The following is a 24,148-nucleotide window of genomic DNA, read 5'->3' on the forward strand; positions in this document are numbered from 1 at the left end:
CTGCATTTATAATAAATGGTTAGCACTACATTTTGTCCATATATTGGTAATTAAGCTTATAAGACCATTGGTAAACCCATAAGGATTAGGATGTTCCAAGCATAGTGCTTCCATTGTTCCAATTAGGATGTATGGATATATGTAAAATAACTATTATAAATAGTTAAATAGCTGCTAAGATTACAAAAATGCTATTAGGTTCTGATTTACAGAGTTTAGACTAAGTGAAATTTGTATGCCAATTAATGATGAAAATCAGTCTATTCCAGAAGAAAAAATAGAAAAAATTTATAATATAGGTCCATCATATTTCAAAACGACCTTCTCAATTAAACACATGAAGAAACGATTTCAATTCAAGAAGAGTTTCAATCTATACTGTTATTAAGTCAAGTGTCCTTACAAAAATATGTTAATTAAGGATATGGATATATTTATTTTGGACTAATTCAAGTTGCTTGTTAGGTCATATGAGGGTAGATGCTCTAATATACTTAACATTAAGAGATAAAAGACTCAAAAAGATATAAGGCTTCTTTATTAGCAATGATTAAGACTAATATTTGTAATGGTCCAATATATTTTAACTGTGCTCGAGATTTTCTCGTAGATCTTACAGACCCACTAATAAATGATTCGCTTATATTAGATATTCATTTGTAGGGAGAAGAATTAGAACAATTCATCTGTAAGAATTTTATCGTAATAAATAGAATTTACTTTATACTATTATCTTCTCAATTGAATCCAAAATTCAATATGAATCCAGCCCTTAAAAATGAACAATCTTATTACAAGTAGAAGTAGATAAACCAATAGATTTTACACCCAAAAGACTCAAGTGGAATGAAATAACAATCCCACAAAATTTTCAGATTCAAAATCTCCAACCACCTAGGAATATTACTTTTTTTTATAATAAAGTAAACAGAATTTTTATTTCTCAGTATGTTTCAATAACATGTAATACAAAAAAATCTGGTAATAAAATCTCTAGCTTCTTGATTGAAAATAAATGTTATCCAAAATCGACAGTAAATTCAACAAAACCCTCTTTCTCTCCTCTATGTTCAAACAATTTGCTCTTTGCTTCTCACGTAAAAACTCTTCAAATACTCAATGCCTCAGCAGAGCGAAGACAGAGAGGAGCACAGAGCTTGCGATCAAGGCGGTGGAGACCGGAAGAGAAAATGCTGCATTGCCTTCACTGGGGGACGGTGCCGGGGACAGGTCTTGGGCTGAGGCGGCTGCAACGGCCAACATCACAATTGCCAATGCCATGGCCTTGATCATGCTACCCTGCAGAGAAGCCATTTGTAAAATGAGAGGAGAGGGTGTAAATGGTGTTAAAGATCTTGAAATGAGAGGAAAGGGTGTAAATTTGCTTGCGTGATTCGAAGTTGTTTTTGCGATTGAATAGAGGTGGAATGGTTATGGTATTTATATAGAGGTGGAAAGTCGACAGGTGGTGGGAGCGGGAGAGGATGAAGACGGCAAAGTTGGTTCACCACCAACGTTGAATTTTATTGTGTGGCTCACCTAAAAATATTACTAAAAGAGAAGTAGATCAAATAATAGAAGAACTTGATGGCACAATTTTGTTAAAGTTTCATTCCTTTAGAGAAAGACCATCATCTTCTTTCAAAATGTTTTATCTTCATCACAATCATATTCAGATATTTTAAATATATTACTATAGATAATATTTCGGCATTTAAATTCAAAACTCCTATTTCTAAGTTGGTTCAAAATCCCCCAAATTTTCCACCAACTCATTCTCAAATGAAAGGAGAAATTAATGTTTTGACTCTTGCCGATTTTAAAATTAATTTTCAATATTTACAAGAAGATTTTGATGAATCAGAAAATGAAGTAAAAAGAATTTGGTTTTCAAAATTAGAACCTTCGTGCAAGAAAAGGTTAAAAAAGGAATGGACAAAAGAAATGAAACAAAGAGCTTTTAATTTTCTATTTTTTTTCTTCGTTAGCGTATTGTACTTCAAAATTAGGATAACTGATTCTTACTCCTTACCCCAAATAAATGTTCAAATAAGCCTTTATAAAAAAAAATGCACTTTAAAAGATGGACAAACAGTTAGTTCGACTACCCCTCCATTTCAAATATACAAATTTCTACTTCAAAAGGCAATATAGAAGCATCTCTTTTCAAGGAGAAAGAAGTAGATTCAAGTAATAATAGAGTTAATTTAAAGAATATTATAAAGGTTTACCAAAAAAATAATTATTCCAACCAAATATACTATCTCACAACACTTAAAAAGTACTTTCCACAAAGACAGAATTTGTTCCAAGACCTACTCTTAAATTTCCAAATGAAATCTCTACTTCACGTTCTTAGCCAAGAAGCCTACCAAGAGAAAAGGAAAAGGAGTTAAACCTTTCTTCCTCATATGCAGAAAATTCTATACTTTCAAAAATATCACAATATTTAGCATCTTTAGGAACAGGAACTTCAAGGTTAAATTGTATAGATCAAATAAATTCTACTCAAAAAATGAAATTTTTAGCTCTAGAAAGCTCAATAGAAGATGAAAATATAATTCAAAATATACCACCAATAGAACAAGTATTTCAAGAAGATGATAATCAAGAACTAGAAATCAATAGAATTAGAAGGAATAAAAATCTCAAAAGAAATTAGAAATTAACAGAAACAAGAAATTACTATCCCAGACCTCCACCTTCAGATATTCAATCTGAAGAAAGAGCTAAGTTTTATGTTTAAAAATGTGATGGAAGTTCAATTTACGAATGGAACATAGATGGAAAAGTTGAATATGAAATATCAAATACATTAAAAGAAATGGGAATGGCTTGAATGGCCTATAGACTCAAACATGCAAAAGAAAGACATACTGCTAGTTTACTAGTTTCAAGTTTTACTAAACAGCTAAAAAAATTGGTGAGATAATGCCTTAACACTTCAAGATAAAGTTGTAATATTAGAACATACAATAAATTTTAAGATAAAATGGAAACATTCAAGTTCAATCAGATGCAGGAGATTTTTTAATAGCTACAATTGCATTGTATTTTATAGGCAACCAAAAGAAGCATTAACCGCTTCAAAAGTTTTCATAATAAATTTAAGATGTCAATCATTATTAGATTTTCGCTAGTGCAAAGATATGTTTTTAACTCATATACTAAGAATACCTAAACCAATGCCTCTTTTTGGAGAGAAAGATTTATAACAGGTTTACCAAAATTATTTTCATAAAAAGAATAGTAAATAATCCACAAAAGGAAATAGACACCGAAATCATTTCATTTGAAAATATGACCTTTGGCCAACTATTTGCTTTTATCAAAAATAAAGGTTATCGCATTATGCTTGGAATTAAAAATTCAAATGAAATATGGAGCTGGACGAAAAAAAGTAGGATCATTCGGTGAAACTTTTGGTATTAAAGGAATAAAATCTCCATCTTTAGAAAATATGAAAAACTTAAACATAGCAAGAAATATAGAAAATTCAAAAATAAAGGAAGTAATGAACAATATTATAAAAAGAAATCAAATAAAAATGCAAAATTAAAAGTGTATTTTAGAAATGTGGAAGAGTAGGGCATAAAGCAAATCCATGTACTCAAAAAAAGAAAATTAATGAATTATCTCAAAAAGAGTCAAAAGCAAAAGATAAATTAATAACTTTATTATTTAATGACAAAGAAAATGAAGAAGATCATTATGAAGATTTCTATGTAAATGTAATAATCAAAACGAAAGATAAAGAATTTTTACTTGATATTATAGATAAAATAACAAATCCAGAATGCAAAAAATAATATCTAAATAGATTAAAAGATGTAATATTACAATAAGAAAAGTTACCTAAAATAATAGAACCATTTAATATTTCAAAATTGTTAGAAAAATACCCTTCTACTAACAACATAAAACAAAGCACTACAAAAGATTTACAAATAGAAATAAATAATATGAAAACCCAATTAAAACAATTACAAAATGAGATTGAGAAAGACCATCCTCTTCTTTTCAAAATATTTTACCTTCATGACAATCATATTCATATTATTTTGAATCCATTATTTTTGCACTTAAATTCAAAACACCTATTCCTGATTCGATTCAAAATCCCTCAGATTTTTCACCAGCTCTTTCTCAAACAAAAGGAGAAATTAATGTTTTGACTCTTGCCAATTTCAAAAATTAATTTTCAATATTTACAAGAAGATTTTGATGAACCAGAAAATGAAGCAAAAAAAATTTGATTTTCAAAATTAGAACCGTCATGCAGGGGAAAGGTTAAAAAAGAAATGGTAAAAAGAGATGAAACGAGAGCTTTTAATTTTCCATTTTTTTATTTGGTTAGCATATTATACTTCAAAATTAGAACAACCTGTTCCTCACTCCTTACCCCTTTTTATCTTAGCAGTCATTTTACTATTTATAATAGTTATTCTACATGTATCTATACATCCTTACTGGAACAACTAGAGCACTATGTCTGGAACACCCTAATTCTCATAGGCTTACCAACAATTTTACAAACTTACTAATGTCTTTCCAATACTAGAATATAATGTAGTGCTAACTATTATAAATGCAGAATGAATGACAAAAATAGAATGAAATACTAACTTGGCTTTGATAACAATTCCAAACAGGACAGACAAATAGAATTCAATGGATGAAATTAAATGAATGGAAAAAATTTTTAATAAATGGCCATGGAATAATCTTAAGCAAAATAAACTTTATCAAAACTTTTGAAGAATAGTTGTTGAAAGTGGAACTGATGAAGACTTGTATTGATTAAAAATTTTGCAAGATTGAAGCCTCAGAGAATGTTTGGTCTAAACGCTCTCTCAATACGCTCTGCCTTCTTTTTTGATACATCAGAGTATCCAGAGACAAGGATACATTTTAATTTAAATTGCATTTGTAATGTCATTTACATTTCATTAGCATGCTGACACTTGCATTTGAATTTACATCTTATCTTCATGCCAACATCCTTGGCACAGTCGACAGGACCTCCAAACGAATTTGAGTTGGATCCAGCAGCCTGTGTCTCGTCTTTTCTTGTTGTTTAGTTCTTAAAAAAAAAAATCCAAATACTATTGAATAACCTAGAGATTCTCCATCATTTTGTTGAGAAGAAATTCATGTCTGGCTGAGAGTTGGAGCTTTTTTTGATAGGAGTCTTGGATTTAATTTTTGTTTTATTTTTTTGACACATTTTTGATATCTCATTTGATTTTTTCTCCTGTTTGAAGAAATTTCATATATTCTCTTGAGAATAATATTTTGTTGAGAATCCTATCTATGATTTGATTTTGAATTCATGACATTGGCAAGGGTTTTTCAAGATATTGAATGACTTTGTAACTCCAGCAAAATATCCAAGGGACTTTGAATTCAAGGTGAAACGTGATTGACTTTGAATATAGTTCTCGTTGAGCTTTTCTCATACAAATTTAAATTCCCATATTTCTTTCAGGGGTAGAATTTCCTTTTGAGGTCCAAAATATGTCCACGAATGATAGAATAAAATTAAGAATTCTCAATCACAATTTTTATGAAAATGTAAAAAACCATGAATGGTCAAAAGGCCCAAAATAGAAAGCTCTATACCAGGCCATTTTGTAATATTGATATGTATAGCCATCTGAAATAAATTTGACCGAAAATCTTTTTTTTTTTTTTTTAATAGAGGAAGTCCATTGATTGGTCTTACAAACCTTTCTAATAATGCATTTTGACAAGGTTGTAACATTTGGATTTCTTTTATCTGGTCTATGATATATTTTGATAGAATTTGAATCAAGAAAAATGAGTTCAAAATCTTAAAAAGTTTCTGAGGAGTCATCAGGACACCATTGGTATCCATCAGGAAAGATCCTTCGAGTAAGGGACACCAATGAATTATAAGGAGGAGTTTCTATGAATTTTGGTGACTGTGATATGATGAAAATTGTTTTTAAGAAACATAAATTGTCATTTGAAGTTTGTTTTTCCGGGTTTTGCTTTAAAGAAGAGGGATTTGAGGATACTAAATTTTGAGCAACTTAAGCATAGGAGAGTGGGGGAAAATCAAAAAGAATTTGAAATCTATTGGAGTATGAATTTGAGTAAGAGGCATTTCATAGTCCTTGACGGACTGAGCTTTTGAATAATCTTCTTTGAAGTTGTTTATCCTGCAAAGATTTAATAAATAGTAGAAGATAGTTCTATGAGTTCTCTTCTCTAACCCACTCTCTATAATGAGGAATCTCTTCTCCTTATTTTTGAAATCAATGTTCATTGAGGAGATATCAATGATCATTTCTCATTCACAAAAAACTTTATTCTTTGACACTTAGAATAGAATTGGAAGGTTTCAAGTGAACTCGAGTATACTTCTGAATATGGTGAATAGCGATCGACTGGCCTTCATCAATGAAATATTTGAATTTGTAATTTCGAATACGTTTTGCTTTGTCTTCGACAATAGTGTAATGAAATCTAAGTTGAGTAATTAGATCGTCCTTTGAATCCATCTCCCTATAAAAATTCTCTCGTTAAAACGTCTAGAAGAGAATTATTTTCTCCCCTTATGAGTTCTGTTTCAAATCCGAATACTGATAGAATAGTTTGCCATCTGGTCAAATTTTGTTTTGAAACTATATTTTGAAGTTCCTTTTATAAAATTTCTTTTGCTAATTTACAATCAATTCTTAAAAGAACTTTTTTATTATATAAATCATCTTGAAATTTTGAAATGCAAATTTCTATGGACAAAATTTCCTTTTTAATAGTGGAATAATTCCTTTGAGAATCTGACCAAATTCCAGAATGAAATCTTACTAACTGTTTATGAGATGATTCTATCTTTTATTTTAATATTCCTCCATATCTTAATTCTGATGCATCTGTCTTGACTATCATAAATACACGAGGATGTGGAATACCTAAACATCACAATGATTTTTAATTGAATTATGCGAACTACATGGGCATGTTGATCTGAATATGCTAGAGGGTTCTGTTGTAACCTTTGAAATAATGGCGCACACAATTTTCTTAACTTTGATAAAATGCCTGACACATAATTTAGACATTCTAAAAATCTTTGTAACTGATTTTTATCTGGGAATTTGTTTGCAAATTTTAAGGCTCTTTGAATGGGTATAATTGTTCCTTGGCAAATATCATGACCTAAAAATCGTTCCTTAGTTTTGAATAGAAGCCGAAACAACCCCATAATTGGAATAAATTATGCAAACAACCCCATAATAATTCTCTTTTGTGGCTCAGGAAAATTTCAAATTTGAATGTAATCAGTGACTGATTGTAGAAAAGGATGCTAAAACTAGTAACCGTAGATGATAACTAACCAAACAAAATTCTTTTTCCTAACCAATAGTTTTCTGTCATGTAATTGTTTGTTATGGAATAAAACAATGATAAAACTAAACAGAACTTTTCATATTAAATACCATCTGATTGACAAGAGAAAATGTTGTCATCCAGAGAGCACTATGACCGTTATGCCACGTCTAAGTAGGTCAATTTAGAGGGTAAACTTGGATGATCCCTTGTTTCAAACCCAATAATATACTCTCTCTTTTTTTTTCCCAGGAAAAATTTTGTAGCTCAACCTATATTCCAACTTGGATTTATTTGTTTGAGCTCAAAGAAAAGCTTCATTTGTTTGCCCGAAAAAAGAAACGGGGGGAACAAAACAGAATTCCAAAACCAAATTGAGATGAAAATGGCTAGTAAAAAATTCTCACATGATTCACTGACTCAACATCTACCACGCAATTTGGTTGATTTTCTGATTTTGGTAGATTTGATCTCCTGAAAGGTAAAATTTTTAAACAATATGAATGGCCAGTAGCATAACGCATAAACAGTCTTGGTGTCCAGTAAACCTGGCACATACTACCTGAACTGAACAGCATATTAAAAATAGCTGATGCTTAGCAAGTTAAACATGACTCAACCGACATTATACTGTACAACAACGGACAATTAGCTTCATTTTAAAGGGTTCAAGCTTACTGTTTTCTCCTGATGATTGTAACAATGAGCAAGTCCTCCAACATTGATGTTTCAATGGCTAGCTGTTTGTGCAACTTGCAATAGGCATTCCCTCTTGTGCATCAGTAATCAAACTTGCACAAGCATTTACACTGTCAGCATATTTATACACAAAGCAACTACATGATATTGGAATTGAAATGGTATAATCTACCAATAGCAAGCTGAGATTAAGCTTTTGTTGAGACAAATTTAAAGGGGATCAGTAGACCTCTTGAGCAAAAACAAAGGCCACCTTTCCAGCTGCAGCGGGACTGGTGTATGATTTTCTAGTTAGTTTACTCATCTCTGTACAGAATCTCTCGCGTCCAAAAATTCTCCTACATAATTGCAGCCAATCCAATAGCATCCCCCCCATCACTGAGGTTGGATTCCGGAGCAGGACCCAAATTGCGAGGTCTCCCTGAACATACAAGTTATAGCTTAAGATAATTGTGTTACCAAAATCTAACTCTCAACCACACCTCTGGAATGGGCGTGCCGAAGCGTCAGCAAAATGTAAGAATTTGTACCAAGCTTTTTAGTGTAATCAACTATGTGCGCCAGAAATAGGAAGTTGATTAAATACTTCAGCAATAGAATAACAGCCTTTCTTTCAATGTTAATGGGAGTCATGCCCCGTATATGACTAAAACTAGAATGACTGTGAAGCCATTGGATTATTGAACTACAGTGTGTTGGAAACTCAACTCTTAAACATACCGAAGAATCTCAAGGCTGCTTTCAACCTACCTAAGGTTAAATTCATGTACAACTACAGCTAACTAAATCACAGAAGAATAGATTGCTCCCAAGTGAAGGACCAGGGTAAAAAATTGTAAACATTAACCGAGTGAACACTTATCTCATCCTCCCCATGCAGGTTTGTGTGCAGGCCACATTAATTTGTTCAAACAAAGGTCATGAAGATTTACTACCGAAGCAAATAGAGAAAGAACCAATGTGTAAAGTGATCTTACCTGAAACATTGGAAATGACAGTTGCACTTTTCTGAGAAGCTAGTGCTTTTAACTGGTTTCCAGTAGCTAATAACAGGAAGCTCTTCATATGCTGCTTCTGCTCCTTGGGACTACTTGTTTTTGACAAAGCTTCTTGAAAAGCAAGAAAATCTTGTTGGGTAATGCAAGGAAGAGAAAGCAAAATCTGTATCCAAGCAATATGTTTAACAAATTAGCCAGAAACACTTAAAGTTAAGACAGGAAGTTGTTTAGACTCTCAATACTAGATACAAAACACATTAGATGCATGGAAATAAATCTCACCTCCCTAGGAGCAGGGTCTCTATCAGAGAGATAAATGAAGATTTCGCGACAGAGACCAACTAGGTCAGCATTGATTATGGCATTGGATTCAAGGGCCAATCCTTGGATGATTGCAGAAAATAAATGTTTACAAACAAACTCTTGAATGTCTGCGTTATTGGTTACAATTGAAAGAAGAACAACGGCTCCGCAGAAGGAGGCAACTTTTGTGACAGCTTCAGCATCTGTCCATCTAAAAGCCTCCAAACTGATCTGCAAAGCAGGCAGAGCAAGGCTTTTGTGGTTCAACAAAAACCTGAAAATAAATCAGAATTTTCAGAGAAAAAAGTAAGAGCTCAAAGAATAACATGTAGCCTAAACCCCATAAAAACAAAAAACACAAAGCAACTTTTCTTAAAAAAACTATGCTTCATGCTTACCCAACCATAGAGCTTGAGACGAATGCATCTAAACCTTTAAGAGTAGATACATCAACTCGGCCAACCTGCCCAGACTGTTCCAGAGAAGGAAGCCCAGAATTGAGTCCTGATGAAGCAAGAACGGAAAGGAGTGAACAAATCTCACGAGTCAGATCTCGAAGAAGCTTTTCCTCCATTACTTCCACTTTTAAGTCTGACCCTGATGGTATACCATGGAGATCTGGAACCTTTGCATGACCTTCCTGCAATAAACTAGACCATGAGCTGCTAAGTGCCCGCTGACTATGGAAAAGTAACGGATGCAGAAGCTTTTCCATCCATCCCTCCCACAAATCTGAAGGACAGCACCTGACTAATGGAATAATACTTGAGTGAACAAGCTGCCGTATATGCCTGAACTCCATTGATTGTATATTTTCCATCAATGCTAAAGCAATGGAATCGGAGTCCAAATATTTGAAAAAAGAATCTTCAACTGTTGCTGACAAACCAAGAACGTTATACCTAGAGCCAGAAACTGCATTAATACAGCAGGCATAGATACGAGTAAACCAAATTCCATCCAACAATTAGAAAACTTGCATAGCTCCATCCTTTTAAGCAGCAGTAAAAAGCACTTTTCAAATAACAACTAAACATTTTTCACACACTGTTTCTTTTTAGCACAGTCTCAATGTCCACAATCTTAATGCAAATGTTATTAGAAGTTATATGCCAAAAATAGTGAGGAATGTTATCACATAAGAAGATACTGTGATTCCAAAAAAAGAAAACCCCCATAGTTTCTAGAATTCCCAAGTAATTAAGGTATTATTAACACAAAAAGGGGTGCATTAGACACCTCTTCTACTAATGTGTAACGTGATATACTGGATGGATGTCCTCAACAATAAGATGTCAAAATATAGCTCATGACAGATAACCACAAGGATCATGCAACTATGTTACAGGCATACGATAAATGGTTGTATTTTAAAGAATTAGTAGGTGAAGTTTAAAGAATTAGTAAGAGAAGCAGTCGATGGCTTAAGTGCCTAAGCTTCAGTAAAGACTCTCAGTGATACTATAAAGTGAGGAAGCAGAAAAGTGAAAAAATAAGGTTCTTATGTACTAAGAGTGAATCAGTTGTCGTTAAAAGGTAAATTGCAATCCGAATGAACTACTGAGATCTTATATACCAGTTACATTGCAAAGGTCATTGTTTCAGAAGATTAGTGAACATACCCACTGTCCCTGATACCTTTCAGCCAATTCCTTATATCTATCTCAGTGGGATCTGAATGGCCTTCCTTGTGCATATCAAGCTGAGAGCCATCAGAAAACGTTAAAGCACTTCTAGGCAATCTAAGACTCCCTTCGCCAAGAAGACTGGTTCTTTCAACATCACTCATGATCATTGCTCCTTTTACTTCTGCAGGTAATGCTTGAGCAACAGGTGGAGACCAAAGAGAATGTACAGCACGCAGCAGCTAAGACAGAAATTTGAAAGGTGACTTAGGTATTAAAGTCAAGAAAATAAAAATCTTGGAATGGACAATTACACCAGTTTCATGACAATTTTTTTTTTCCTACATAAACAAAGAAAGCGTATATAGGAAAAAGCCAGTTAACATAACATGCTTACTTTAAGGAGAGGAGGCAACATCCATGATATATGAGAAGCCATTGGATGCAAAGCAGTTGAAATATTTTGCAAGTTGAAATTGCCTTTTCTGACACCGCTTCTCTTCAGTGCCCTCTCAAAGAAAGTCACTGTGTGGAAGAGCGACCACATAAATGATGTCTCTGCACAGAGACGGACTAAGCCTGCAGGTTCAGACAGATATGCTTCCTGCCACTCTACCTGTGTCCACTGGTTACTCAAAGGTTCAAGCAACCATGCCAACACTTGTTGCTGCTGTTGAACTCTGCATCATGGGATTTACAAAATAGTACCATTAAGTACCAAATCTCAAACAGTCAAGGATAACAAAATAAATAGGGCCCCAAATTAAGTTAATACCCCGCAGAAGCAGCCATGATCAGAAATGCTTCAGCTAGAAGGTTATGCTCTCCTCGAAGCAAAGTACCCTCCTTCTGCAGATATGCCATTGTGTCTGCAATCCCCTGCAAAATACAATAGAAGACGTTAACTAAGTGCATTTTGGAAAACATGAAGTTGAAGGATATGGAAAGAGCAGTCAGTTCAACATCTTAAAGTCATTAAACATATATAATAAGGCATATTCATAGTAATACCCTTAATGCTTATCCATAGTGGAGCCAACACTACAGCTTACAAACATCCTTCCTAACTTCTATGTTTTACCTAGTGTTTACACTTACCTGAATCAGAACATTAACCTTCCTAACTTCATCTCTTCTTTTTTCCGGTAGAAAAAACAAAAGAGTCCAAGAGAGGTAGCACAAAGGCACTGGAATTTCTAATGAAAAACTGGAAAGTAGGTGTGCAGCAACAAGCCACTTTAGTCCTAAAAACTTGTATAGAACAAAGCATGTTCTTTCTTACCAACATGGTAGAAGGAATAAGTTAAATAAGACTACAATTTCCTTGCATGGAAGATTATTATGATTATAAAGACTCCAAGGAGGTTTTTTGAATGATTTGACTAGCCACATTTAACAATTTTTTGAAATTAATCTATTTTGTTACTTGCAATGAACTCACCTCCCTACTGAAAAAAAAAATGTAATTACTTCATCAACAGTATTAGCAATGATGGCAAATCCTATATTAAAGGTGGTGTCATGTCAGAAACCTCAAGGAAGACATTTGTAATTATACAGTCCAATGGGAGATGATTAGCATTTTTCAATGAGGAAAGATTGCTTAATGTTTAACTCCAATGTACTCAAGCATAGGTACCACGAGAAGAAGCATTACACTGAAGACTTGGCATTTGTATATCTCATGCAAAACTACAAGAGATACTTTTGAGGACAAAAGCAAGCACTCAAGACCTATGGTATGCCGATAACTACGAGTTACCTTGCATGAAAAACTAAATATGATGCCTAAAGTACCTGAGTAAAAGTTAGCACTGTATGGAAAAACTTTAGAGATGCCTTTGTAAAACCATTTAGCTACAACGGCAACACTAGTCTCAACTACCAGCACTACAACCAGATGGCTCATGATATCATAATTCAGTCAGTCAAGTGTGAAATGGAAAAGGGTGTAGATTTTGTCATGAGATGTATTTTACAGTTCTATGAAAGAGATGAGATCACAGTCAAAACTGAACAAGAGAAGAAGCACGCATACAAGGAAGGCCTACAGAAAAAGTTAAAACTAGATCCCCTTTGTCTAGTACATAACAGCTTCTTACATTCTTATCCTCAGAAAGAAATGGGTACCACATAAGCTCTTGGTAAACCATCTCCCAAATTTTTTATGTTCACTAGTTCACCCTAAACAAGAATAGTGTCATTCAAGTAAGGTCAAAATTAACCAATGCATTCATGGCCTTCAATGGGAAGATGCAATTGACTCCCAAATCTGTCATGCCTTATCATCTGTTTGAAGGCCAGAGAGAAATTGAGTTACCTTCATATGTGGAAGGAGGCTTTTGTCAGCAGCCTTGGCTATTCGAATAAATGACGTGCATATCTGCAACCTCGCATGCCGAGCGGCACTCACTGAAGGATCCTGCCAACAAATGTTTTTGTAAAGCATGTCAAGCAAAGTTATCTTCAAAGTGTCCAACTGCAAATAAGTCTCTAAAAACAACCTTGACAATAAGTGGTAGAGAGGTCAAAAGCTCGAAGAGTTTATTGATTACAGTGCCGGCTGCATCTGGATAGTGCTTCAGGAAGGGACCCAATGCATCCAAGTAGCGTCCAAGAACTTGAACAAGGGCAGGCTCAATCCATTTCAAAGATAGAAGTTGCTGGAGTAGACCTTTAGTTCAAAGTGATTCAACTTTCATCATCACATCAAAAGGTACTAAAAGCTTTGCATATTATAAGAAAGTCATTCCAATACCTTCAAATATCCTGCACAAAGCAAGTTGAACTTCAGAGGGCATCCTTCCAAAATCATTTGATCCATCAAAAACTGCAATCGCAACATTTTCTAGAGGCAGCTGCATGCTTTCCATTGTAGCCAATTCCTAAATATTGAAATAGTCAGTCTTGTGAAGATAAGTATAAAGACTACTTGGCTTCCAAGCAAATATCATATCTGAAGCTGACATGTTTTGGAGTTATTCAACTGACGTAAAAATGGAAGAAAGGTCTCTAAACACAAACCTGGGCAGGCGTTGGGGCAAGTAAGAGACTCTTAACAATAGCATTTATTCTCTCAGAAATCTTAGTGGCAGCTATAAGGGGCTTCTCAGATGCAACAAATCGGATCAGCTCCAACTGTACAGAAATCCCGTTAAGACATGATGAAAACATGATAAATATAAAGTTCAAATGTACATAAATTTGGCACCAGTAGGTACATGGATTGGTAATAATCTCAGGTTAGGCAGAAGAAGGTAAAATGGGTGTCAAAGAAAGTTGACGAATCAAATGTATTTGGAAGATGAAACAGGAATGCATACAAGTCGTGAACGGTACTGGCCAAAATCTCCTTTGCCCTCAAAGTCGTCACTCCACAACTCCAGTGTCCCAACCAGAAGAGCTGAGTGAGGATGAACCTTTTCTTTCTTCAGCATGCGCTGAAAAGATGCGTCCAGTATTGCATTAAAGATGTCATCATTAACAAAAGCTAGAATCTTTTTCTTCTCAATATCAGCTTGCCCAGAACTTGAATTACTCTTTTCAACTGCATTGTCGCTGGGAAAAATCTTTGACTTGGACACCAAATCCCTCATCAAAGCCTAATCATACAATGAAAGCATGAAAGAAGTGTTCCTGGTCACCTATGATTGCATATTCAGATATTTCTAAAATATTATTCCAGAGATCATACCAGCCAAAAGAGCAGAGACTGGCAATGTAGTGCTAGTTTACAGTGTTGGAAGAATCCCAGCATCTGAAAACAATATGTGATTCACCGTGTGTTAAAGGCAGAAAACAAATTTGCCAAAGCACTCCAGCATATAACAATGACACAAAATATTTGCACTATTTATGTCAACAAACAAGCAGAATATTATGCCAATAGGCAACATCTGCTTCATGACATAAAAGTCTGAGCAACTTTCCTTAGTGATTGAAGTAGAACTCAAATGCCATATCCACCATTGGAAGCTTACCAATCCAGATTTTTATACCAGCATAAGAAAAAGACTACCTCACTACACATAATTACTCAAAGCATCCTTTGATTGACTAAAGAACCACATCTTTCCTCTCTCATATATTGCCTCTCTATTTGGTACCATATGGACCAAGCATCAGTTCTCAAGGTAGCAATCTGTGTCTATTTTGTAGCAAATCAAATCAAGAATTATGACCAAAAAAAATTTTTTGTGTCACATTTTTCTTGCCTGACAAATCATTAGAGCTAAGGAAAACAGGAAAATGAGTCCAGCAAAGTCAACTAAGCATCATAACATACAATCATTTGCCAATTGCGGCATGGCCGGTAAAGTTGACTGTTTTACGCTACCATAAGAAGGGTGAAGTACAATATGTCTGCTGGCTGAAGTAATGACTTCTGTTTATACAAAAACTGGATGACAATCTATATGATGTCATTGTTTATTATGAGAAGACAATAACCAATCTGAAATCCATTCTACCTACTTGCTTGATTTTCAAGGCACAGACTCTAGAGTACTTATGATCCCAAGTTTCACATGATGCAAAGCTCAAGGTAGCATATCGCATTCATATCAAGTATCTGCTCCAGCAAAGACAGCAGAGAGGATTTCCAAAACAGGGGATCCATTTCTTAAAATATGCAAGAAAAGTTTTAATCTTTGATGTTAAGGGTGAATGAACTTTAAGCTGAAAATATGAATAACCTGGAACCCTAATGTCCTGTGGTTTCCATGTTCAACAGTTTTACAAATAGAAATGAGACAAAACTAAACTCCATGTCAAGATTCAATTTCTAATAATCCATCTACTCATTGAAGTAATATTTCAAAGTTACAAATTTTAATCCTTTTTCAAGTTGAATTCTTCCAGGGAAAGGGTCTATTTCCAAAGACTAACAAACAGAAGCATGAGCACATATCACCTCTTAAAAAATTAAACACATGCTTTGATGTTGTCAATGGATCCATATGCTCACATCAGTTATGGTTGTACCACTCATATAATAATTTTTAATCCAAAATTCTTACAAGCAGCAAAAAAGTTACGAAACTACTCATACTTTCGAGCTCACCCTATCATATTTTTCCCATCTAACCCTCTATGTTTCAATTATTCATCAAGGCAAAAAACCACCTGTTGAAGATAAGAGGAAACAATTCCGGCATCACCAGCAACAGACTGCAAGTTTGAAGACCCCAAAAAGACCATACTTTCAGTGATATATTCTGCAAACTCAAATTCACTCTCATCCATAGCAATACTGGAGCTAGATTTGGCCAAGAAATCTCTTGAAACATTCATCAAGATCTGGAAGATCTGACCCATAGCTGAATCAAATTCAGAAGTGCCATCAATAGGTCGTTTTCTGCCACCCAGAATTGACAATGCTAGTTGTAAGCATTTTGAATTTTTAGATTTGTTTCTTTTCAGAATATAATGTGCTTCTTTATTTAAAGCATACCTTGGGCAGACAAACTTGAAAAACTCGCATGCATGAAGACAAAAGTCAGGAGAAGAGAGTAAAAAACCACAGCTGTTTGGAAGAAGAAAAATTAAACTCTCAAAAAGATTCAAATCTTAGAAAAAGGGTGAAGAGAGAGAGAGAGAGATAAGAGAGATCCTACGCATGGATTATTCCATATTTTGCAAGATCAGGCAAGGGAGCCCACTCAGCATATGCATTAACAGCATTTAGAGTAGCTGTTACAGTTGCTGCATGCTGTTTCACAATGTCCGACTGCTGCCTGCTTGCTTCAGCCAGTGCAGCACCAAAATGCCTCTCCAGTAACTAATTATTAAACAAGGCATCAGATCTTTTAATTAATCGAAACATCTCAGCATCAAAACAAACCCAGCCGAAACTTACGCTGTACAATAGAGGTAATATGTCGGGCAAGGACTCGGTAAGCCCACGTAATAACAGCCTACGCCTATCACCTAAGATATCAGAACTGAACTTTAGAATTAGGAGACAAACTAAGAAGGAAGCAAGAATAAATTTATTGACATTCGAAACAAGTGGCTTAGAAAAGTAACTAAGAAGGAAGCAAGCACAAATTTATTGACATTCGAAACAAGTGGCTTAGAAAAGTAAGCAAAGAAGTGGTAAAAGAACTAAAGCAACCCAAAATTTGGTTTCCCTATTATGTAATATTAGTGCAGACAAAAAGGAGTTTCTTCCATCAAGAAAAACGATATTCACTCTAAAATGAGCTCAAAGTAAAACAAGTATCTCATGGTGTTCTGTAACAGACCTTCCAAATCTTCATTATGAACCATTACATCTTCAGGAAGCCACCTTAGCATCATTGACACTATCTCTGCCTGCAATGAAAATAATATTCCTCTTTGTGATCCATATCATAGAGTATAGAAAAATGAAGTGCCAGAATAAACTAAAGCACTAAACAGGAAAATATGAAGTTTACTTGGGTAGGACCGTGATTGGACAGAGAAATTAAAGATGGAAGAAGCTCCTGCCAAAGACTCACTCCTTCTCTCCTGACTACCTGCAACAAGTACAGCAAGTAACTCCAACATTCGTGAAAGATTTACCATCAATTTGTAAAAATGAAACATAGAAACTAAATTAACACCTCAGCAACAAGAGCAGCTGTCTGACTCTTCAAGGCCCACTCTTCAGAAGGATTTGCCATTTCAGACATCAAATCAACCGCCATTTTAGCAAAGTTCCTTTTTTCTGTAGGATTGAGTTCATCCCAACGTAATCGCACCAAATGCTTCAAGTAGGATAACATTAACAGTCAGATGCAGAAAGTCCAGCTTTGCAGAGTTTAGTCAAGCCTGATACAACTGCAATGGTATTTCACAAAGAAACCTCCCAAAAGGTCATACTTTAGCGTTATCTTGGAGAAAATTTTTGTCCCTTTTTTCGTACCGAATAATTATGAATAAGATCTTGTTAGGGATCTAGTCCTTTCCTATTGTTCTTTTATATTTTTTAGACTTCTAAAAGCTCTTGTAAATAAACAAACACTTCTGAACTGGAAGCAAAAAGAATGATCCAAAATTAAAACCATATTCCCACGGTAGTCAGTTCATACATGCCTTTAAGTTAATCAATGTATAAACTTGAAATGAAGGTTTTCTTTATACCAGAACAACTTTGCTTGACCCCTGAAATAAGAGAAGCTACAATTTGGTTTTCACATTCTAAATATGTTAGATTACCTTATTCAAACAAAGATGACAAGACTTGCTTATAAATTGCAACAACTGAGATGCTGATGAAGGCAAAAAAAATCCAGAAGACTCTGGTATTAATTAACATCTGTCAAGGACAAATGCACAGAAGGGAAATACTTTGCATGCCATAAGCCAAGTGAGCCTGATAATACAACTATGATCCACCAAAAGACAAGCACTATTTGAGGTATCTACCAGCCTCACTTGACAAAATAAATATCTCAAGTTCTTTTACAATATTATGCTGGCTCAAGTTGGTAGCCACAGAAAAACTGTTCTCTTCCCAAAGTGGGACTTCTCACCATTAACACCTCTCCTCCAAAACTAAGGCATGGCATCCTTGCAGCAGACCAGCCCAAGTATAACCACACAATGTGCCCAGAAGCAAAAATCATTTTGGTATATTCTAGTATGCCCAAAGTTGTTGACAAACCTAGCCAACCACAGTCACAACCACAAAGTAAGCTGGGTTTTGTCTATCAACTTGTAGTTGGTGCAGATATTTGAATTCAGATGCATTCCATAAATCATTAAAAAGTCTTATCATCCAGATCTGGCAGATTGAGGCTCTAGCATAATTTATTCAGTCATCACCATGTCTACAAACATGGCGAAAACCTTTTAAAATACATAAATGAGAATATAGGAGCCCTATAATTTAAAATTAACTCTTCTAAAGTTTCAAAATGGGTAACAAACGTCTGATGCCCAATACGTACTGTTGTTTTTGTGGAATCCATCACAGCATTATCCGTTGACAGGAAATTCGTATCTTCTTCGGCTGTAATTGTGCATGTTCTTATTCACTCTGATCCTAAGTCTTCTTGGTGTGAGTTCACTTCTAAATCATGTGAGATTGTTGGCTGACTAGCAGGAGGGCTCGTTATGCCATTACAAGTGTGTGTTCTTGCGGATTTCTTAATATTTTGTAACATTTTCACCAAACCCAGCTAGCTCTAATTTTATCAAAAGAAAGGAAGGGATACAAAACAGCAAGACCTTCCTGGTTTCTTAAAAACAAGGGCTAAAGGAACTATAAATAAAGAACTGACCGAAATTAAAATTCCAACTACTTTCCAACAGTCAAGAATACATCCTACTTTTTAGCAGGTTAAGAGGGATGAACGGTGGAGAGGATACTCACACAGCCTTTACCCAATTATAACCACATAGTTAACTTCTTTAAGATTCCAAAGTCGGTACCTCTAAAACCAAAGGTGTGAGGTATTGCTAATATCTGCTTAACCTGGAAGCAAAAATCTTCCACAAGTTTTGCTGTCTCTTGCATATTGAAATTCTAAAACACTGACTGAAATAAAGTTTTCAAGTAAACAAAGTCAACTGGTTAAAAACGCAAGAGAATAAATTAGATAATCTAAATCATTAGAAGAAAAGAGCCTCAAAGAAACTTTCAGTCTCCCTCCCTCTTGATCAGTCCTTAGGGTGTAAGAAGAATAGATACTTAGTATAGATTCTAAACTTTTTTTTATTTTCAAAGAAGATGGTGCATATACAGGTATGAGAATGAGACCTAGAGCATTTAAAAAGCCTGCATTTTATTTTCAAAGAAGATGATGCATATATAAGTATGAGAATGAGACCTGGAGCATTTTAAAAGCCTGCAGCCGAATTTCAGAAGACCAGTCCTTCTTAACTAGAGTAAATGATGCATTTGCTAAATGACGTATATCGCCTGCTTTTACCTGTGAAACAAGATGGAAAGACTGTCAAGTCAAATACTTATTAATATACTAAGATGCTTTTTTGCTTGCAAAATAATCATGTGAAAATATTTTACAGCTATTTTACAACTTCACATTGATCAATTTGTTGTTATGCCCACACTCATCTTTGAAGTTTGTAAAAGCTGCACATGAATAAAGATAAGACCCAAAAAAAAGAGAACAAAGAGACACATGAATATTCAAGATAATTGTGTATCACCTTGAAAATAGTACATAAAATTATAATGGATTAGAACTTAATTGGTATGAATCCATAGTGTCAGTTAGTTGACAAAGTTGCATGAGCTAAAGGCAGAAATAGTTCTGAGCAATTGAGCATACGAATCCAGCAACTTTTTCCACCAAAAATATCACTAAAGAGCTTGGTCTATAGAGGAATAAAAAGCTTCTACAACAAGTACAAATCTGTATCCAATAAAAGTGAGGATGTCAAACCATACATCAAGGAAAAGTGGAAGCCGAAAGCAGAATATCTTCAGCTTTATTTATATACATTCACTCATTTTATAAGGAAAAGCTGACATTAGAGAACACACAGAGTCATATCACATGTACTTCGAGCCGTATCAAGCACACAGAACTAAAAGCAAAAGAAACAAGAACAGAAGCAATCACCAGAACAGTGCCTTAATAGCACTGAGTATTAATGCAGGGAAAAAAGGAAAGTTCTACAGTGTGCATGACACAATTCTTTCTTTCTAAGACTTCCACGAACCACCTCTAATCTTCCCCTGCCTGCACAATGATTTGCAATCTGAAGTCTCGTTTGTTCTCCATTAGTTTTCCAAATAGTCGCTTTTAGATCAAACAAAGGGGAAAAATGTCTATAATGAAAATTCTGTTGACTGAATTCATAATGCTAGTTACTTTCCCAATTCTTAATAAATACCTAAGTTAGTTAATGGACCACGGAAGGATCAAACAAATGCATCCAGACTAAGTACAAGCTGCAGTATAGAATATAGAAAACACAAGCAGTGCAAAGGGATCGTATGCATACTTCAAGTCTGCGATAATTGAATTAAAGAAGTATTACTCAACAAACTCTGCAGAACACAAAATAAAAAGAAAACTCCATGGTGTTATGTTCCAATTCTCAATGCTTGACAAAAATATATTGCTCGCCAGAATGATTTAAATTAAAATTTGCATCTGAGAATCATGCTGAAGAGAATTGAGATGTCAATATTTAGTATCAAGAAATTTCCCCTAATGGAAACTTAGCCAAAACAGAGAGAGGAACATTTAAGACAGCTCTTAAAAATGCAAAATAGAGTTTATATTAGGAATCTAGCTTCCAAATATACAAATTTAATTACTTCCCAAAATGAAGCAGTCCAACAGCATATATTAACTTCAACAGTAACAGGAAATCTCACATTAAAGAGCACTTATCATTTACAATGAACTGCCTCATCTGCTCACTTGACAGCATCTTAAGCTAAAATAGTCAAGGGCTTGAGTTTGGTTTAGGGCATTCTAAGTAGTAGAGGTAGCTACATCCAAATGATATTAAACTTTAAATAGAATAGCCAAGAAATATAGTGCAAAACAAAATAAAAAACCTCCATGCAGTTTTGAAACATTCGATTGTTCGGTCTCCTTAATAGGACGGCTTCACTCAATGTAATATCACATGCACATTGAGCTGTATCAAGCATACAGAGCTAAAAGCAAAAGAACAAGAACATAAGCAATCACCAACAGCATCCTTTCGTTCTAAGAATTCCATGAGCCATCTTTTGTTTAATCCAGCTAAGAACATGATTTGCACTCCTGAATATCATTTGTTCTCTTTCAGTTTTTAAAATAGTTACTTTTAGCTCATGGATTTTTGTTTCCTACCACCATCTTCCCTGTCTCCCACATCCTCTATCCATCTTGTCCGAAAGATACTAAAAGTTACTAAATCTCTCAGCAGATTTTCCTTTCCTCTCTGTCAACCAACCTTAGAAGCCACCGGTGCTAGCAAATGGAACAAATCTTAATCCCCTTGGACATTATTACAAACTTCCAGCCTCAAATAACTCAAATCTTAATATACTGTTACGTTTCAACGATGAACTCTGCAGAATACCAAGTGTGAAGAAACCTCTATGGTGTTATCTTTCAATATTGAGATCAAAACCTAATAACTGAGGACAAAGTATATATCCTTCTTCCTCAACAAATGTAAAGATAATATACTTGTCTGAAGTGATTTTGAACTGTAATGAATTTGCAACTGAGAAGTCATGCTGAAGACAGCTGACATGCCAATGATTAGGCTGCTGAAATTCAGCATTAAGTAATTTTCCTTACTGAATCTGAACCAAAACCAGAAAAAGAATTCAAATGATCTCTTAAAATGCAAAATAGGGTGTAGAGTAATAATATGCTAGCTTACACAGATAAGAACTAAGTGCAAAAACAGAAACAGTCAACCAGCACAATGGGAACTTCAATGCTATTGTAACCAGAATTCTTACATCAAACAACACTTATCATTTGAAGTGAACTGCTTCCCATGCTTTCTTGAAGCCATTTAAGCTAAAATCAGTCAAGGCCTTGATTCCAGTTTAAGGCATTCGTAGAGGTAGCTATGGATTAATAAAATCTAGAATTCTGAAAAGATTCTAAACATGGTGGCCAAATACCCAACCATTCCCATCATTAAGGGGACATGAGAAAAGAAGGGGAGGGTTGGGGGGGATACCCCTCACATTTAAATCATTTTTTTCAAATGCCTTATTAAGACAGATTCAGTAGGTTCAATGACGCTTAATGGAACTATGAGAACTAATTCCTTTCCCTTTTTAATTCCTTTTCAAGACAATATGCATTAACACCTAGCATACCTAACATAATAATTGAACCGACCAAACATAAAATGTGCATTTTCCACAGCTTGCCCAAAAATGTGGGGAATGGCAAAGCATTTAGAGAAAAACCTAACATTCTCGCTTCCTCCTCTTATAGGGCGCACTAACCATGTTGCAAAAACTAATAAAATAGAGAAAACGAGGATGCTTCTCTTTTGACTTTATTAATTTCCAACTTCTTAACCTCTTAACAGAACAAGAAACAATTTTACTTACCGATAAAAATATTCGTAGACCTCACTAATGAATCAATTCCCTCAGAACCAGCATGGTAATTCAACTTAACTACCAGAAGGAAAAATAAAAGGAAAAAGCAAAAAAAAATGATCATCAGTCAAATTCTCAGTAATCTCCGCTACATGTGATACCACTCTACACTTCAACTTAAAAATCACAAAAAAAAAAAAACAGAAAAAGGAAATTATAAGAAATGCAAGAAAAGGAAAAACCCCCAAAAAAATCATAAAAATTCCAAAGTTTCTTGCACCCTGGAATGACATTCTAGAGAACTCAATCTCCAACTTTCCAAAACAAAAAAAAAAAATCCACAATTGCAAATTACACCATTTTGCCTTTGTTTTCTCTTTTCAAAATTCCAGAAAAAAAACCAATAACTAGAAGTGACTGCATATACATGATTGATTGAGAATACTGATTAATCCCTTTTGATAACTTACAGATTCTAAGTAGGAATAGGCAGCTTTCCGAGCATCCCCAGAGGACCTCCAGTCCAGGGCTGCGGCTAAAGCTGCAGCAACATTGTTTACCATTCCACTGTCCTCCATCTTTATCACTCCAAACCAACTCTACCAACTTCCAAAATCCTCACCAAGAAGACAGAGTGAGACAGAATCAAGACAATCAAATTTCCACTCAACTTATAGCTTTCTGTACCAGCTTTTTGATGCTATAAAATAGAACCACAAGCTGTTGAAGTTCTGTTTCTGCGTATATTGGAGAGATGAAAAAACCAATTAATCAGAAGCAGTTTGTAGGATTAATGTGTAGGAAAGTGATGCTGGTGTAAAGGGTGGTGAAATTGTGGGCTTCCTTTACTTCTTTGCGATTGTTTTTGGTCCCTTTTCTTGGATTCGTTGCGGAACTGTGGAAGAGTGGCGGTGGTGCTGAGTGGGAGAGAAAGTGGAACAGCTCAGCAGTTATAAATGGACAAATTGGCCATCCAACATAATCAAAACTAGTTGGAATAACCTTTGTAAAATGTAAATGAGTGGAATAGAAAAAAGAGTAAATATTTCATATATACTGACGTTGTAAACGGTATTAGTGTTGGATTCGTGACATATGTTTAAAAATTAAATTTTAAATTCAAATTTTACATATTTGTCATTTATCAAATGCTGATA

At 34.6% G+C, this 24,148-nt stretch overlaps 1 protein-coding gene across 1 annotated transcript; it reads right to left on the bottom strand.

Annotated features, from left to right (window-relative positions):
• Nucleotides 1-8,009: 8,009 nt before the first annotated feature.
• LOC113763454 (protein HASTY 1) lies at nt 8,010-23,885 on the bottom strand. The gene is made up of 22 exons (XM_027307275.1): nt 23,462-23,885; nt 19,780-19,881; nt 17,569-17,712; nt 17,401-17,481; nt 17,227-17,296; nt 16,839-16,909; nt 16,597-16,760; nt 16,434-16,505; nt 16,106-16,337; nt 14,676-14,738; nt 14,305-14,583; nt 14,006-14,119; nt 13,740-13,866; nt 13,486-13,655; nt 13,302-13,403; nt 11,757-11,860; nt 11,379-11,661; nt 10,979-11,223; nt 9,755-10,258; nt 9,336-9,630; nt 9,033-9,216; nt 8,010-8,476 (listed from the first exon to the last, which is right to left on the bottom strand). The coding sequence occupies exons 1-22, from the start codon at nt 23,567-23,569 to the stop codon at nt 8,394-8,396; spliced, it is 3,597 nt and encodes a 1,198-aa protein (XP_027163076.1). The 5' UTR covers nt 23,570-23,885; the 3' UTR covers nt 8,010-8,393.
• Between the last annotated feature and the right edge of the window lie 263 nt (nt 23,886-24,148).

Source organism: Coffea eugenioides, chromosome 2 (genome assembly GCF_003713205.1).
Source record: "Coffea eugenioides isolate CCC68of chromosome 2, Ceug_1.0, whole genome shotgun sequence".
Classification (NCBI taxonomy): domain Eukaryota; kingdom Viridiplantae; phylum Streptophyta; class Magnoliopsida; order Gentianales; family Rubiaceae; genus Coffea; species Coffea eugenioides.